Source organism: Mus caroli, chromosome 7, assembly GCF_900094665.2.
Source record: "Mus caroli chromosome 7, CAROLI_EIJ_v1.1, whole genome shotgun sequence".
Taxonomy (NCBI): domain Eukaryota; kingdom Metazoa; phylum Chordata; class Mammalia; order Rodentia; family Muridae; genus Mus; species Mus caroli.
In genome coordinates, this window is record NC_034576.1 from 139,097,329 (window position 1) to 139,113,411 (window position 16,083).

Sequence of the window (16,083 nt, forward strand, 5' to 3'; positions counted from 1 at the left end):
TTTTTTTTGGTTTTTTTGTTTGTTTGTTTTTTCGAGACAGGGTTTCTTTGTATAGCCCCGGCTGTCCTGGAACACACTTTGTAGACCAGGCTGGCCTTGAACTCAGAAATCCTCCTGCCTCTGCCTCCCGAGTGCTGGGATTAAAGGCGTGCACCACTGCCCGGCTTCTGTGATGCATTTCTTATACGTCCCCACGCCTTGAAACAAAATCTGTCATGAAGATGCAACTAGACCTGGCACAGGCTCTACAAGTGGCCCGCCCCCTCCTGCTACGTCTCAGCCTCGTACTTCACTTTTAAATGTCCTTGATTTAAAATATGGAACGGCTTGTCTGGCAGTCATCTTATTCTAACAAAGCTTGCTGACTGTCTAGGTAGTTTAAAGAGATTTTATATTTGCTTGGCCTCCTCTTAGTCGGCTTTAGTTAAGGACAGCAGGGGGAAAATGGAGGCATTGTAATTTTAGGGGGCGAAAGAGAAGGGGGCACTGGTTGAGCGAGCCAGGTTACTGTGGAAAGTGGCGGTATTGTAAAAGTACCTTAAGATGAAATCCCAGTAGGAGGGGAAGCTTTGGTATACGTTCTGTGTGCTAAGTAACCGTTGCTTCTAGTGTGCTTTATAAATGACCAACCGCTTCCAAACACACTTTCTTACTCGACTTAAAAATTGCTTCTCTCTAGGAACTTGGCAGAATGGCTGAGACCTGCAAAATGAAATACTCAGTGTTGGACAGCCCTTTGGGGAAGATGGAGCTGTCTGGCTGTGAGCGAGGCCTGCATGGGATACGGTTTCTCAGTGGGAAGACCCCAAACACTGAGTAAGTGTGAACAGTAAGCGCGGGCACCACGCGTGTGGTGTGTAGTGAAGGCAGGGGTTGGAGAAGCCCTGGGTCCTCTCCCCTGGTCGTGAGGCAATGCAGAGCCTGGTGCCACCAACCACAAACATTAGCCTCTCAGAAAAGGCCCGTGAGTTGAGGTGTTCTCGGCAGCTCATGTATTGCCCAGTAATCTGGATAGCTCATAGCCCCTGGGGACAGGACTCTGACGGGAGCTTCCGGACCTTTGATTCTTGTGTTCTTTTGCAGAGGTGTAGAATCCCATGAGCACCAAGCATTTGCTTTTCTATGTGTGTGAGTGTGTGCCTGTGTGTAAGTGTGTCTGTGGTTACATATGTCTATGTGTGCCTGTGGAAGCCAGGGGGCAGCCTCTGGTGCGTTCCACCTTGGTTTTTGAGACAGGGTCTCTCATTGGCTTGGAGCTGCCCATTAGGCTGAGTTAGCCAGCCCACCTAGACAAGCCTCAGGGATTCGCCTGGCTTTACTGTCTCATCACAGGGATTACAGACAGTGCCACAGTGCCAGTTTTTCACATGGATTTGTGTGGCTGAACCTAGATCCTCATGCCTATAAGGCAAGCGTGTTGGTGACTGAGCCACTTTCCCCCCACCCCCAACATTGTGATTCTGAACACAGTAAATACAGAGACAGACAACTCTCAATCATGTGACTTACTTCTGCGATTTGAGGTTTAAAATCAGCTGGCAGGGTCTGTCAGCTGGTTATCCCACTGCTAGTCTAGCTTGCTTTCTCTTGTCAGGCTGCTTCCCGGAGCGATCACAGCTAAGGTGTGGAAAGAGTCTCTACAGTGACTTCAGAGCACACTGTCTGGGAGGACATCTATTCCTTCTTATGTGGTCCTAACCGTATGTTTCTACTTGTAAAAACAAAACAAACAAAAATAAACAAAACAAATTGGAAGCACTCCTGAGCGTCTCGTTCTAAAATGTAGTGCTGAACTTCCTCTGCTCGATGGTTGTGAGCGGTATTAAAATGGCAGTTCTTGTTATTTCTGAGAAAAGTAGGGAAAAGGAAGAAAGAATGAATGATAGAAAGAATGAAAGAAGAAAGAAAAGAAAAAGCAGGAACTCCTGGGCTGGGTGTCTGTCTTAACTGGCTAATAAACACAATGCCAAGAACATTAGATAAAGAAAATACATAAGAAACATAAAAATTGATTTTAATGGACCCCTGTCAGAGACAGCCATAATGAGCATTGTTTGGTAATAAATTCCAGCACGGCCCTCCCTGGCCAGCTCCTCCTGTAGAGCTGTGTGCTGCAATCAATATCGTCTTTAAGACTTCAAGACTGAAGAATAAGCAAACCTTTGAACTGCGGGAACAAGCTCTTCTCAGTTTCTGTGAGAACCGGCTGGCCGCCGTGCTCAGAAAATCACAGGCACCAAATAATTTGTAGGGAAAATGTCACTTTGTCTCTTAGCATGTTCAGTAGCCCAATAAATCATAGAAATTATGTGTTGGCTGCTTTTGCTTTTGCAGAAACAGTAAAGGCTCGCCTTACTCTAAATTTGGGGAAGAAAATGTAAAAAGCAGGCATTCTGAGATACATTTAGGGGCTGGAGAGATGGCTCAATGGTTAAAATCGTATGCTGCTCTTGCTGAGGACTGGAGTTCTCTTCCTCCATGTCAGATGACATACAACTGCCTGTAAGTCCAGCTTGAGGGGTCCCAGTGCCTCTGACATCCAAGGGCACCTGCAGGCATGCAGACACCCCTCTCTCTTACACACACACACCCACACACACACACACAGTTCATTTCCTTAAATCTTGAAAATGGTAAATTTGTTTAAGTATGTCTGATGGATTGTGTGGACTGAACAAAGAGACCAAGTGAAGTTAGGATTAGATTTGACTGTGAAAATAGCCCCCCATGTCATGGATTTGCAGCTGGCTTCCTTCAGGGAGGGGCACTTGTATGTGGGGAGCAGAGGCCAGGTGGCCCATGTTGGGATATTCCATCTCCTTCTAACAATCTTCTCAGTTCCCCACTGAGGCCCTGCCTGAGGCTACAGGCCAGGCCACTATCTCAGGGGAGAAATGGAAGGATTGTGCCTCCCTTCAGAGGGGTGGCTGCTGCTTTCTCTTCTCCCAGCCCAGCACTTGGAAAAGTGTATCTGTGGGATGGATAATCCAACACTAGGGATCCCTGCAAGTAGCAGTGAGAAGTTGGATTTTAAGGGTCTGATGGTTCACCTTGCTTGTCAGTTTTGTAGGATTTAGAATCTCCGTGGAAACAAATCTCTGGCATGTCTGTGAGGTATTGTCTAGACTGGCTTAACCGAGGTAGGAAGGCCCACCCTGAATGTGGGTGGCATGATTCCCTTGGCTGGGGTCCTGGACTGAATACACTGGAGTAAGTGCGCTGAGCACCTGCATTTACCCGCCTCTGCTCCCTCCCTGGCGGAGGATGCAGTGTGAGCAGGGCAAGCCCCTGCTGCCAGCCACACCTTCTCTGCCTAGATGGTCTGTACGCCTGAACTGTGGGTCAGAATAAGCGCCATAGGCCTAAGCCAGAACAGTAACTGACAGGGAGGCAGCCGGCAGCCTGTGCACAGGTAGAGCTGATCTGATGAGGCGTTTCCGACCTAGTTGATGCAGAATTAACCATTTCTATCTTGTCAGCTTAAAAGGCTGCAGTTAAAAAAAATTCACAGTGACATTTAGATTTCAAACAAAAGGTTCAGTGAGTGTTGGCAAAAGCATCCTGCCGTGCAGAGAGCGTCCAAGACAAGATCTAGAACTCTCTGGAAGGTTCACGCTCAAGCCTTGCAAAGACCTCTGAGGTAAGGAGTTACTGGAGTCAGTGGCGTAAACATTTAAGGTTATAAGAATTTGTCCCCCCCTTTGGTTCTGTCAGTTTTTAAAGTTTGGCTGTTGAGGTGTAGAGGAAGCATCACCAGTGCCTCTATTTATGTTTTGCTGTTGTTGAGAAAGGATCTTATGTAGCCCTGAGGGCATGGAACTTGGGGTGACGTTGAACTTCTGATCTTCCTTTCTCCACCTTATATTCTGTGACTAAAGGGGAGCACAACCCCCACTTGGTTCATATGGAGCTGGGTGTTGAGCCTGAGGTGTTGTGCATGCTAGACACACACCCCACCTACCTGGCTACATTTCTACCTGCCTTCTAGATCTTTATTTTTTAGTTATGTTTTTCTTTATCTAACTTTTATATAAACGTATTACTTACAATGAGGTTTTATCCCCTTCCCCCTCCGAGGCCTCCTCCACCTCCCTGTCACCGCAGGCCTCTTAATTTTGCACATTACCTTGCCAGTTGAAGTATCTGTTTCTGCACAGGTTTTTGTTGGGGTCTGATTGAGAGCTGTCCGTTTCCATTCTTGGCTGCGTAACAGCTTCTTGTTATTGACTCTGTCGATTTGTGGTGTGATTTATCTCTGCATCTGTTTGGGTTCTCTTTCATTTTCCTCAGCAGGGTTTTGTAGTTTCCAGCATGGAGACCTCATGTGTCTTTGATAAAATTGATTTTTAGGCACTTTGTTCTTGATAGTATTCTAAATCAGCTTAAAACTTTTGTTAACTTTTAAATTATTGCTGCCGGTTGTAGCCATTGATTTTTTTTTATGTTGATCTTACGTTATACAAACTTCTGTGAATTCATGCACAGGACCCACCCCAACCCTTCCCTGTGATTTTATTTCTACTCTTTGTTACCCATGGCCAGCTTGAATCCAGGGTTCAGAAATGTTCATTGAAAAGTTCCAGAAAGAAGCTGTCATGACTTATAAGTCTTTGCCATTCTGTCTAGTGTGATGCATCTTGGGATATGTGATGGGACATCCTACCAGCGTGGGATATGTCCCCATCCACCCAGTGTAACCATTCTGGCAATGCTGCCTCCCTTCTAGATACTCGGCAGCTGCATCAGTTATTAGATTAACTTGGTATTCTTACCGTGCTGTGTTCAAGCAGCCCCCTTTACTTCACAGTGGCCCAAAGCACATGAACCTGGAGATGTAGATATGCCCAGACAAACTACAAAGTGCTTCCTTTAAGAGTTCTTTCCCTCCAACATCACAAGAGTATAGAGACCACAGTGATACGGCTCACAGCACGGTTACTGTGATTTTGTACCCTCCATCCCTTACTGTGCCAGGTCTAGAAATTCACATGGGCAAATTTGTTTGATTCTACCCACCTTTTCAGGTAGTCTGGGTTTAGGAATGCATCCTTGTGAATAAGGGGCAGGCAGGCTGGCCAATGGGGGAGGGTGTTGACCATCCCTCATTGCATCTGTTATGAACCCATACAAACTATTTTTCTGCCATTATTCTTTATGCAGAACATTTAAACATCTGTTCATGTAGCATTTGCTAGGTATCGTAGGTAGTGTCTGAATGTGTAGCCTGTGGGTGGATGTAAATGGACTCTACTCCGATGTTACCATTTTCTCAGAAGGATCCAGCATCTCTGGGAGTTGATGTGTCTGTAGTACGGGAGCCAGCCCCTTCTGGAGGAAGGGGGAAAACAATTATATTTGTTCTGGGTGTTATTTGGAGTTCCTTAGGATTTCTGTATGAATTCACTGTCTACAATAGAGACAATATGCTTCTCCCTGTGTGATGGTCATGCTGTGTGTTCGTGCTGTTGACACCCACCAGTAAGACATTCACTAATACCTCACCATCCTAGTAGATGGCCTCCCTTTGTCCTGAGTAACGGGACTCCTCAGTGTTTCTCCCTTTGTCAGCCTTCATTCTGGTATTGTTTCTCAGACTACAACGACGTAGGAGTCCTCAAACGTTTTTTCTCTGTGTGCTGACATAGCCGTGCCATTTTTCTTCTTCATGCTACACACATGTGGTAGAGTTTGTTGATTCTAGAATGCTAAGCCCATTTTCAAATGCTGGTCTGTACCAATGTGTTGATTTAAGTACACTGATATCTCTGTGGGCTTTGGATTTGGAGTGCTTCTAACAACATGCACAAGTATGGAAGTGTACCTCTGTTTTGTGATAAAGCAGGTATAGGGTGATCTTGGGTCTCCCCTGGATGCTAGCTAGCTGGTGTGCTGTTTAGTGCTCAGAGTTCATTGTATAATAACAGTGTGTAGAGCCCTTACTCACCACCAGGGAACTTCTGCAGCCCCCTCTTTGGCTGACCAGAAGCTGGGATATCTTGAGTAGGGTATTTGCTGTCACCCTCCTGTGTGACTTGGGAGTCTCCACAGGCATTTCTTATTTTTTTTTCCAAGGGCCTTAAGCTTTATTTGGTGGGTGACTCACAGGCTTACTACTGATGCCTTCTGCAGGGGGATTCTCCTTGCTTCTGTGCAAGCCTGACCTACACACACACACACACACACCCCCACACACACACACACACATACACACACCCCAGGCATGGTATCTGTTTAAGGCTCTACACCGTGATATGATTGCTGGTTTGTTCTGGGTCCTACCTATCACTGCCCCTTTCTTCCCATTAACATTTGGATGAAGCACATTGGTTGAGAAGTAGCTTTATGTAGCAGTTTTATTTGATGCCCTCCTATCCACATCTCCCAGCTGTCAGTCATTATCCCCTGGGGTGTAGCTTGGTCTGGTCTTTGCAAGAGCCTGACTGATGTCCTCTATGCTGTCCTAAAGCTGTGGAGCCCTGACCTCCTCAGTCTGCCCTGCAGTGCTTAGGATGTAGCCAGAGGGTTATGGGGTCTATTTATTTTCCTTATGTGATCTTAAGCGATGCTTAGCATCCCATAAAGTTGATCACATTGTTTGATTACTTGAACCAATGACTGTGCTGTGAGTCACACTTAGAGTACACAGACAGCAGCAAGTAGACTTTGGCTCTCAGGCACCGGGACAAACCAAGCATGGCTCATCTTTAATATATTGCACCCCCTTCATTTTTTCTTTCAATGTAAACCTTGTAATAAAATTAAAGAAATGTAGGCTCACTAAACTCATGTAACATCTTTTGTATCTTGAATGTGTGAAGTCCATTTTCTACTTTGCAGAACTTGACTGCCTCTTCTGGCAATGCTGGCAGCAATTCATTTATGATGTTTGCAGACATGCTGTGGCGTTTTTCTGGCCAGCTCTAATGTGGAGCCTGTTGGGGGAGAATCAGAGAGCATCCAGCTGGTCCTTCAAGTCCAACCTTACAAGCAGGCTTGCCATGTGCCTTTGGAGTGGTGCACGGTGCACCGGAAACAGCAGATACCAGCTCTGTGAGGCAGACCACAGTTGATGCCAGATCTTTTGTAGTTGGTCCATAGTCCTCAGATAGAGCTGTATGGTCATAGAAGGGAAGAGTATATAAGTTGTGAAGTTGTGTGGCTTCCGATCTAGAAAATGGTATTTATGTCTCTTGACTTTGCTTCCTGCCTACTTTGTGCTAACCTGGTATTAGACAGAAGGCAGAGACAGGTTTTACTAGGACCCAAAGTCCTTATGTTCTGGACCCAGATATGCAAAAAGCAAAACCTTAAAGCTTTGCCTCTGGACTTTGTGACTCCTGGAAGGCAGGGCTGGAAAACGTGCATGCCTGTGTTGGTGAGTCAGGGGCAAGCCCATTACTTCATTCTGCAGGGATCATCCTGGCGAGAGAAAAGGATGGTTGAATGACAGCTATATATATATATATATATATATATATATATATATATATATATATATATATATTTAAAGTGTGCATCTAAAATATGAACTGTCTGTCAGCCCAGGATATTTTTTTGAGTTTCCAACCCTTGGAGTAATGTATACACTTTAGGGTAACAGAGCTAAACTGGTTAGCTTCAAGCAGGGGTGGGTAGATGTTCCCCCTCTAAGGCATATTGGGATAAAAATCCTTAAATCCATTTAGTCTTAACCATAAGCTTCTTTGAGAGGCGTCTTACACACTGCTGTCTGTGCCTGTGTGAAGGGGAAGTCGGCAGGAAGAGCACCTGTCCCCATCACCTACACAGAGAGCTCTGCATAGGCTGGGCAGTCTACACAGGTTTAGAAATCAAACTGGGCCATGTGCCCTCAGTGGAGGGAAAGTCATGCCGCCAGGTGTCCAGGGCCTGTGTGTCACAGGTTGTAGCAGCAGGACTTGTGTACACCGGCAAGTTACCAGATGCTACTTCCTGACCAAGGACTGGGCCTCTCAGGATTCCATTCCGCAGTAACTTTCACCCCAGGAGAAGAACCCAGGGTTGTAGGGAGGCTCTTGGGGTTTGTAGCTCAAACCTAGAATCCTGTCAGAGTTTGTGTCTCTGTCATAGCCATTCCTGGTGGAATTAGCTGTGACAGTGCTCTGCCTTGATGAGCTGAGGGCCTTTGGAGTTGGTCCCTGGCCCTTGCTGCCTGTAGTGTAGACAGACTAGAGCTGATACTGTGGCCATGCTGGCCTAAGTGTGCAGTCCTTTCTAGTGGATGCTCACATGTCAGAGTGTAGCTGCCTGCCTTCACCACACTGCTCACTTTGTTCTCTTGCTTCCCTCATCCTGTCTCATCTCCAGTCTCTCAGGAGGGGTGGCTTTGAGAAATCCAGTTGGCAGGTGTGTGACTTATCTTTCTTATCTTTGTGACTAGAAGACTGACAGGAAGCCATCTAAGGAAAAGGGGGGTTGTGATGGCAGAAGTAGTGGCCTGCTGTGGCAGTGGCAGTAAGAGGCTGCTTGCTCACATCTGGGTGGACAGGAGGCAGAGTGCAGGGAGCTGGCTTCATCCCTTTTCTCCTTTGTTTATTCTGCCCCCCTACCCCCAGCTTATGGGATGCTGCTGCTCACATTTCGGAGGGGCTCTTTCCTCCGAACTTTAACCTCTCTGGAAAAATCCTCACAGACACAGCCAAGGGTGTGTCTCCCAGGTGATTCTAAACCTAGTCAAGTTAACAGTGAAGACTGGGTCACACAGACTTGCTTGAATTGTTCTGTAAATGAGTTCATTTAAGCCTCTAAGCAGAGCAGCTTAAGTGGCTACTGTAACACCCAGAGGCCATTTTGCAGGTAAGAGAGGGAGGTCCACATCTCCCCTGGAGCCAGGTAGCACAGATTTCACTTGCTTGGTGTCACCTGTCCCATCCAGAAGAATCCATCTGTTGAGGTTGCAGCCCTGCATCTCCTCTCCCAAGGAGAGGAAGTGGATGTGTTGGGGAGAGGCAAGTGACAGGATCTCAGGAGATCTAAGGAAGGTGCAGACATACATACCCTCTACTCACCTGAGCCTCTAATCACACTGCCACTCACAGAGTGCCTCTTCTCCCCAAGTGAGGTTCTGCCTGAGCCCCCTCATCCCCAGATGTTGGGACCCTGGGGTAGTCCTGAGGCAAGTGCTATGCAGCCACCTGGGTGCCAGTGGCTGTAAAGGAAAACCTTTCACAGTGAAAGGAATTCAGGCCCAGGAGGGAGGGAGCAGGCTCACTCGCCTTCTTTGGTTGTAGCTGTAAAGCCACAGCCTGTTGGAAGCTTTGTCAGCTCCTTCAGTTAGGTGAGCAGGGGAGATGCCCAGCCATGTCTGTGCTCTGTGGATGCCCTCCACCAGCCCAGAAGGCTCCTCCTGATGTCACTTGTGAGGCACAGCTGTGTGCTGTCCAAGACCCACATCCCTTTCTTAGACCAGTTCCAGAATCCCTTCTTGTTCCTAGTGTCTCTTCAGTGTTCCCTGATGTTGCAGAGGTCTCTGCTTCCACTGTGTTTTCAGGATGTTAAAATCATTGACACTCGAAACTCAAACCATACTTTGTTTGCTAAATCATTTCCTTTAACACCGGAGCGGTAATTAGATGGGCTATGTGTTTCTGGTATGTAGGATAGTTCCTACACGCCATTAGCTCAGAATTTTAATTGAGCTGAAGGTTAAATGGATTTAAAATTTCGAATTAAATTGAAGCATTGTCTTATGTTAGATTTGTCTGGCATTTTTATTTCCAGTCACCTTTCAGGTAGTAGAAGTGGATCTTTTTGACCCAAGAACGTTGAATAAGTTTAGGATTCACTGAGGACTTCGTTTACCCTCTCATTCTCAGAACATAGGGATCTCACACATGTCACAGCTATGTGACAGGCCCTAGGGGGATGCCACAGCAAGGAGTGTGTAGCTCTGGCCTGCAGGGAGCCCAAGCCTGCTCAGGGATAGGCACTGGGAAATGCTCTGTGGGTGTCCTGAGAGTGGAGTTCATCCAAGTGGGGATCAACTGGAGCCAGGCCCCAAGACTCTGGCAGTAGGGATGGGTACTGCTGACTAAGTTAGGACATTATGCCACAACCTCTGATGGATGGGGTAAGGGTGGCATGGTGGAGGGAGGGTATTCAGAGCTGGGCCCTGACTGGGTGGTTAAGCAGTGGTGATTTCGCTAAACACTGAGGCAGAAGCAAGCACGGACCCCAGAGAAGCCACCATGACACGGAGGGTCATTTTATTGTTTCTTTTTGAGATTATAATATAATTTTAACATCTCTCCCTTCCCTGCTCTTCCTTCCAAATGCTTTCATTTGCCTCTTTTGCTCTCTTTCAAATTCATGGTTTCTTTTCTCATACGTTGTTGTAACATGTATGTGCGTATACATATATACATGTATATTCTCAGGTATAAACCAGTCAGTATAAAGTTACCTCCATGTCTGATTTCGGGGCTGACTGGTTGGTATTGGATAACGAATTGGTGTGCTCTTCCCTGGAGAAGACTTTCTCCCACGTGGAGAATTCCTCTGTTGTCTGGAGTTCTCTGTGTAGGGTTAAGGCCTCCTGGGCTTTGCCCATTTACTTTAGCATGTCTGTTGTTGCTGGCCTTGTTTAGCTCACATTAGGTGGTCATGTTGGTGCGAATTATGGGTGTAGCTTCTGACATTCCTAGGACATACAGTCTCACAGGAAAAAAAACCTCCTTGAGCAAAGAGTCACTGTAACATGGACTGGCCACCAAGAATCCCCAGACAGGACTGAAGGAAAACACTCAGAGGCAGAGAACAGGGACAGGGGAGTGTGGGGCCCAGTGGAGGAGGCAGCAGATGGGTCTCTGCGAGATAGCTTTGGAGCATCCACACCCTCTTTGCTTTGCAGTATGTTGAAGTTCATTCAGGTTTTCCTCACTTGTGAAAAAGATTTCTCTGGCCTTGGCCTTCATGGAGCCTAGCATGCCCTGCCTGATTACCGTTGCCACACTGGATTTGGCTAGGCACTGCCTGCTCTCGGCATCTCTGAGATAGAAGTCATTTGGTTCCAGCCAAGCCAGACCTGAGTTGTCACACCTGTGGCAAGCTGTAGGTCATCCCAGCAGGAACTGAGTTCTATACACACCAGGGTCTGATAGGCTGAGGCTGGGGAGACCGTGCTCTAGGAAGAACACTAGAAGTCTGTTCGGCTGGCCTCCTCTGAGGAACTTTTGTTTCCTCCTGGCTTGGCCATGCTTCCTAAATAGATGTAAAGTCAGAGTCCAAAACCACCAAGTGTCCACTTCCACTCTACAGCTCTCTCAGTCTCTTCGATGGCCTCTAGCTTCTAACTGCCTTGTCTCTTACCAGATCCTCTGGTCTGGCTCAGTGTCTCCCAGAACCTCATCCACCTCTCCCTAAACAGTCCTGAGACTGTCTCTTCTCCCCACATACATGTATGTGCACACAGCTGTGTGATGAGGAAAGAATGTGGCTTCCATGCTACGCTGCCAGAGTTCACCAGCAGGTTCAGAGCAGCTGTGGAAGGGCACTGGGCCTCCCTAAGACAATTCTAATCTCAGGGTTTGCTAGCAGAGTGCTGCCTTGTTTTCAGTATGGAGTTACAGTTCCAGTCTCTCTCTGTCTCTGTCTGTTTCTCTCTTAGTATGATGTCTTTTCATGCCTAGGGCATCTTAGATCTCAGGATCCTCGTACCTCAGCCTCCTGAGGACCAGGGTTATAAGCATACAACCCTGTAATCCTGGCTGGGGTCACAGTTTTCTTCAGAGATGGCTGCTAGTAGAGTTGCTGTCATCTCCAAGTTGCTTTCCTTGGGCCTCTTTTTGTTTTGTTTTGTTTTGTTTTGTTTTCCTTCCTGGGATGTTGCCCTTCCTTTCTTTTGTAGTATGGGCCCAGGCTGTACGATGAGGCTGTAGAAAGTACTGTCTCTTAGCAGCTTCTTTCCCTAGGGACCCTGGGGCATATTTTCAACCTCAGACTGGGCAGCATCTAACCCTGTTGTAAGGGTGACTGTGTCTTTTCACAGCCACCTTCAGAATGGCCTGAATGATGATAGGGCTGAGGTCACAGTGTCAGGAAGTGACACTCTCCATCCTGCTGTGGAAGCAGACGTGGTGGTGCCACAATGCCTTCCTCACTGTGTGCACATTGATCCAGGGGCTCCTGACAGCCGAGCTCTCTCACAGTAGAATATGACCATTCTAGCTGCAGTGTTTCGCTTGGGTACTGAGACAAGCTAAAAAGAGAATATAAACCCCTGTAGAAGGGCGTCATTATGAGGAGAGAAACTTTTCAGACAGCCTATTAAAATAGGAAGCTAGAGATTTGGGGAGTGTTGATTATTCGTTTCTCGGCTAGAAAAGCACTGTGTGTTCAGTATGCGGGAGGGTGTGTCTGTACATACAGTACCGCACTCTGGCCTTTTCCATCCTGCCTCTCATTCCCTTTGCTAAGAGTGCACACTTCTCCTAGAAAAAGAAGTTGTTTATCCTTCTGAATTATTACATACCCCAAAGGTAACCACCCCCAGATGCTGGCTTCTCTTTTCTAAATTCATCTGCAAAACTATGGAGTTTCTGGTCCATACTTCATCCAGTTTGCTGGCTCTCCTTGGAAGAGTTATTATATATCCAAGCGCAGATTTTATTAAAAAGAACTGGGCCACTTATTTCCTTCAAAGTTTTCTGGTGTGTTTAAATCTTCCCTAGGTAAACAAAACTTTTATTGGAAATAATATTTTGAGATGTGACACCTTTTGCCCAGGCAGTGGTGCTGAATGTGCTGGGCTTCAGCAGCCGGGGCCAGGCTCTGTGACCACGGCTGGGCAAAGGGTGGGTTTGTCCCATGGGAAAGGGTCCTGTCCAAACCTTTGAGGAGGGTTTCTTATGCACATTGAAGTGCAGCAGAGGCCACAGTGGAAATCTCTAGTGCAGTGGTACAGCTTCAGGCTCATAAGGGTACAGGCGTGCACCACTTATACCTGGTGTGAGCACCTCTGGGAATCACAGAGCCTCAGACATCCTAGGCACAGGCTCTGTCAATGGAGTTATGTTCCCCAGCCTTAGCAGTATTTCCGGGCCCTCAGCTGCTGACCTGCAAAGTCTGTTCTTGACTCTAGGAACCATGATCCCTACTGACTCGGGAGTTAGTGTTGGGTGCTTATGGGAACACAGGAAAGCAACTGTGAAGAGAGCAGACTTGAGGAATGTCCAGCCTGTTGTGATATGACGGGACCACCAGCTCACATGGTGTCTGTTTATGCTGTGTCTGATTCTCTGTGACATTCATTCCCGTGAATGGCCTGCCCAGAATGGCCAGCATAATGTTGGTGTATAACCTGTGTTCTAGGACTTCAGGACATCAGGGCATGGTGAGGACTGGTCAGGCCACTTCCCTCATCTACCCTCTCTTTGGACATCTCCTAAGGACCACCGAGTAGATACAAAAATCTAGAGAAGAGAAGTGGAAGGCACTGTGGTCCTTCCCTGTAAGTATTTCATGTTTCTCTTTATATACATATGTAACCTTTTAGCCTTGTTTCTGGCTTTTTTGTTAATGTATGTAAAAATATTAAAAGGCCCTGTATATTACATTCAAAACTATGTCAGCTATCCGGCTTTTTTCTATTTATTAAAACTTTTCAAGCAGTAAAAACATTTTACTTGTTAATGAGGGGAATGGGAGAGTTAATGACACAGAGCCCCGATCCTCCACGATGCCTCTTCCTAACCATGCGCGGCAACTCTCCCACCCCATGTCGTTTAATTTCTTCGACGGGGTTCAGTAGACACATGCAAACAGATTTCCGATCATCCCTCAGTTTAATAGCATCTGATATTTGGGTCAAAGACTCTCTCTTTGGAGAGTGGCATAGTATCTAGAGCGAAATGTATTAATGTTAGTGATATTAGGTTATGCTGAGTGGAGAGAGATGGATGTTTTTATCATCAGACTGTCTTTGCTTGTGGTGGGGCAGGAGCTGGTAAAGGAGACCACTGGGAACTGCATCCTTTTGCCTGTGAAGTGATGTATATCCTGGGAGGTGATCTGGGCCCCCAGCCCCTGGTGAACAGTAGTCACCCAGGGCATGGAAGCCTAAGGACCCATTAGCATATGGTTCTCTTGTGGAAGCTCAAGGAAGGAAGAAATTAAAATCAGATCACCTCCTCTGTGGTTGGCTGCTCCTGGATTTTGAGGTCCTTGAACATGGGGCCTCTTCTTCCTGCTTCCTAAGGCAGCCATTGGAGGACCCAGTGTTGTGCTCCAGAGAGCCAAAAGGATTGAGTCATTGCAAAGTCGGGAACTAATGGAAAGCATTCTTCATGAGAGGTGGCACAGTTATGAACGTGGAGCCAGGGAGTTTCACAGGAGCTGCCAGCCAGCAGTGTCATCCCAGTGGGGACTCTCCAAAGTCACATGAGCTACACCCTGGGACAAAGGGAGCCACATGGTAGCTGGGACTTCTCAGGACAGTGAATCCCCCACCCTATCCCAGAGCCTCTGCACCCACTGGCTTGGGAATGACAGGCAGCTGTGAAAATTGTAGCTTCCTTGAGGCTCTGCAGTGCATATTCAGAGCCCAGATGACTCTTGCCATGACCATGATGGTGTTAAAGACTCAATCCTGACTTACCCTCTACCTCCACCTGTAGACAAAGTGACAAAGTGGAGTTTCACTGTCTTAGCATCTACTCTCTTGGTTCCAGTGTGAGTACTTGAGTTGAAGTCCAGATCATAATGTGTGTATGGAGTTGGCATACATAGGGTCCATGCGTGTAAAGGGAGATGCATCCATCATCTCCTGTAAAAGGAGATGAGAGTGGACACAGACACACTGTCTCACAGAGCCCTCATCCTTGCTAAGGTGACACTAGCGTATGGTTGAAGCACATAAAAACTGTGTGATTGTGGAGTTTAGGATTGTCTTTTCCTCGTTGCCGTGGAGATATGCTAGGGATGAAGTTGTTCAGCCATCCTGGTCAGCTCTGTTTCTGGACCTACCACTGTGGTCTGAACAAAATGGGTTCCTTGGGCACCTCAGGACATAGATTATTTGAACATAATTAAAATGGAGTTTTAAGTAAGAAGATGAAGTTGAAAACACCTGTCTTTCAAGTACACACACTTCTATGAGAGTAGGAGCTGATGTTGGTGAGACCTGTCTCTCTTTCATGGACATTTCCAAGCCTCCGTGGACCAGTGGGGTGGCTTTCCCAGATCTGATGGACTGGCTTTAGAGAGGTCTAGAGGTTGCATAGTGTTGGAGGGAGGCAGGACTGTTACAGTCTGCTGAACAAGTGTGTAACTCTGACTTCCTGCTGTTTCGCAAAGCATGCTGTTCTGTAGTCTCTGCTATCTCTATCCATACATCCTTTTTACTCTGTGGTCCCTAAGGTGCAGAGACACCCCATACCTCTTCATTTTCCAAATACCCAATATATACAAATATATTGCTTTCTCTCCCTTCGGAAAGCCTGCTGCGTGAGTCTGCCCCTGGGAGCGGTTGCGGAGTGCCATGTAGGATGAACGTCCTGGATCTTGGCTGGTCCCCAGGGTGTTCTGTCACGAGGTCTGCTTGAGAAAATTGGTGAGCCTTTTCCTTGGGCATCTTCCCACCTTTTCTTAAGGGCTTAGCCTATCTGGCATCTCTATGTCAGTCTCAGCCTGGGACTTGGGGTTGAATTTTGATATCTTTGGTGTCTTAAACATCGTACTCAAAGGCTTGTGTGTGTTGCACGTTTCTTGCATGCTAGAAATTAGTTTGCCTCCAGCACTCTTAGAATCTTGCACACTAGATGCCCATGTAACTCCTGAGTTTAGTGAATGTTAATTAACTAGTTGGTGCTGCGTTCTGGTTATGCAGAAGCCTCTGAATCTTTACATCTCTCTAAGCTTCCCCTGGCTATGGGGCACCTGGTCCCATCTCACCCCCATCATGATGGTGACCGCTGATGTCTACCAGGTTTTGGAAATCATTGTAGAGGTTGGGTTTTGTTTTGCCTCTTAAGATGAAGTGGGATAACTTCTCCCTATTACCTTGGCAGGGTAGGGCCCCCCTGTATTTGAGAACTCCCTCACTAAACATTTTCAGGAGTGAATTGTTAG

At 47.0% G+C, this 16,083-nt stretch overlaps 1 protein-coding gene across 4 annotated transcripts in view; it reads left to right on the forward strand.

Moving 5' to 3' along the window:
• Mgmt (O-6-methylguanine-DNA methyltransferase) overlaps positions 1-16,083 on the forward strand; it is a 232,663-nt gene that overhangs the window by 55,990 nt on the left and 160,590 nt on the right. For all 4 annotated transcript variants that reach the window (XM_021169031.1, XM_029480221.1, XM_029480220.1 and 1 more), the window contains one exon: positions 680-816. In XM_021169031.1, the coding sequence (XP_021024690.1) occupies positions 692-816 (125 nt within the window). In that variant the 5' untranslated portion in view covers positions 680-691. The remainder of the gene's footprint in view (positions 1-679; positions 817-16,083) is intronic.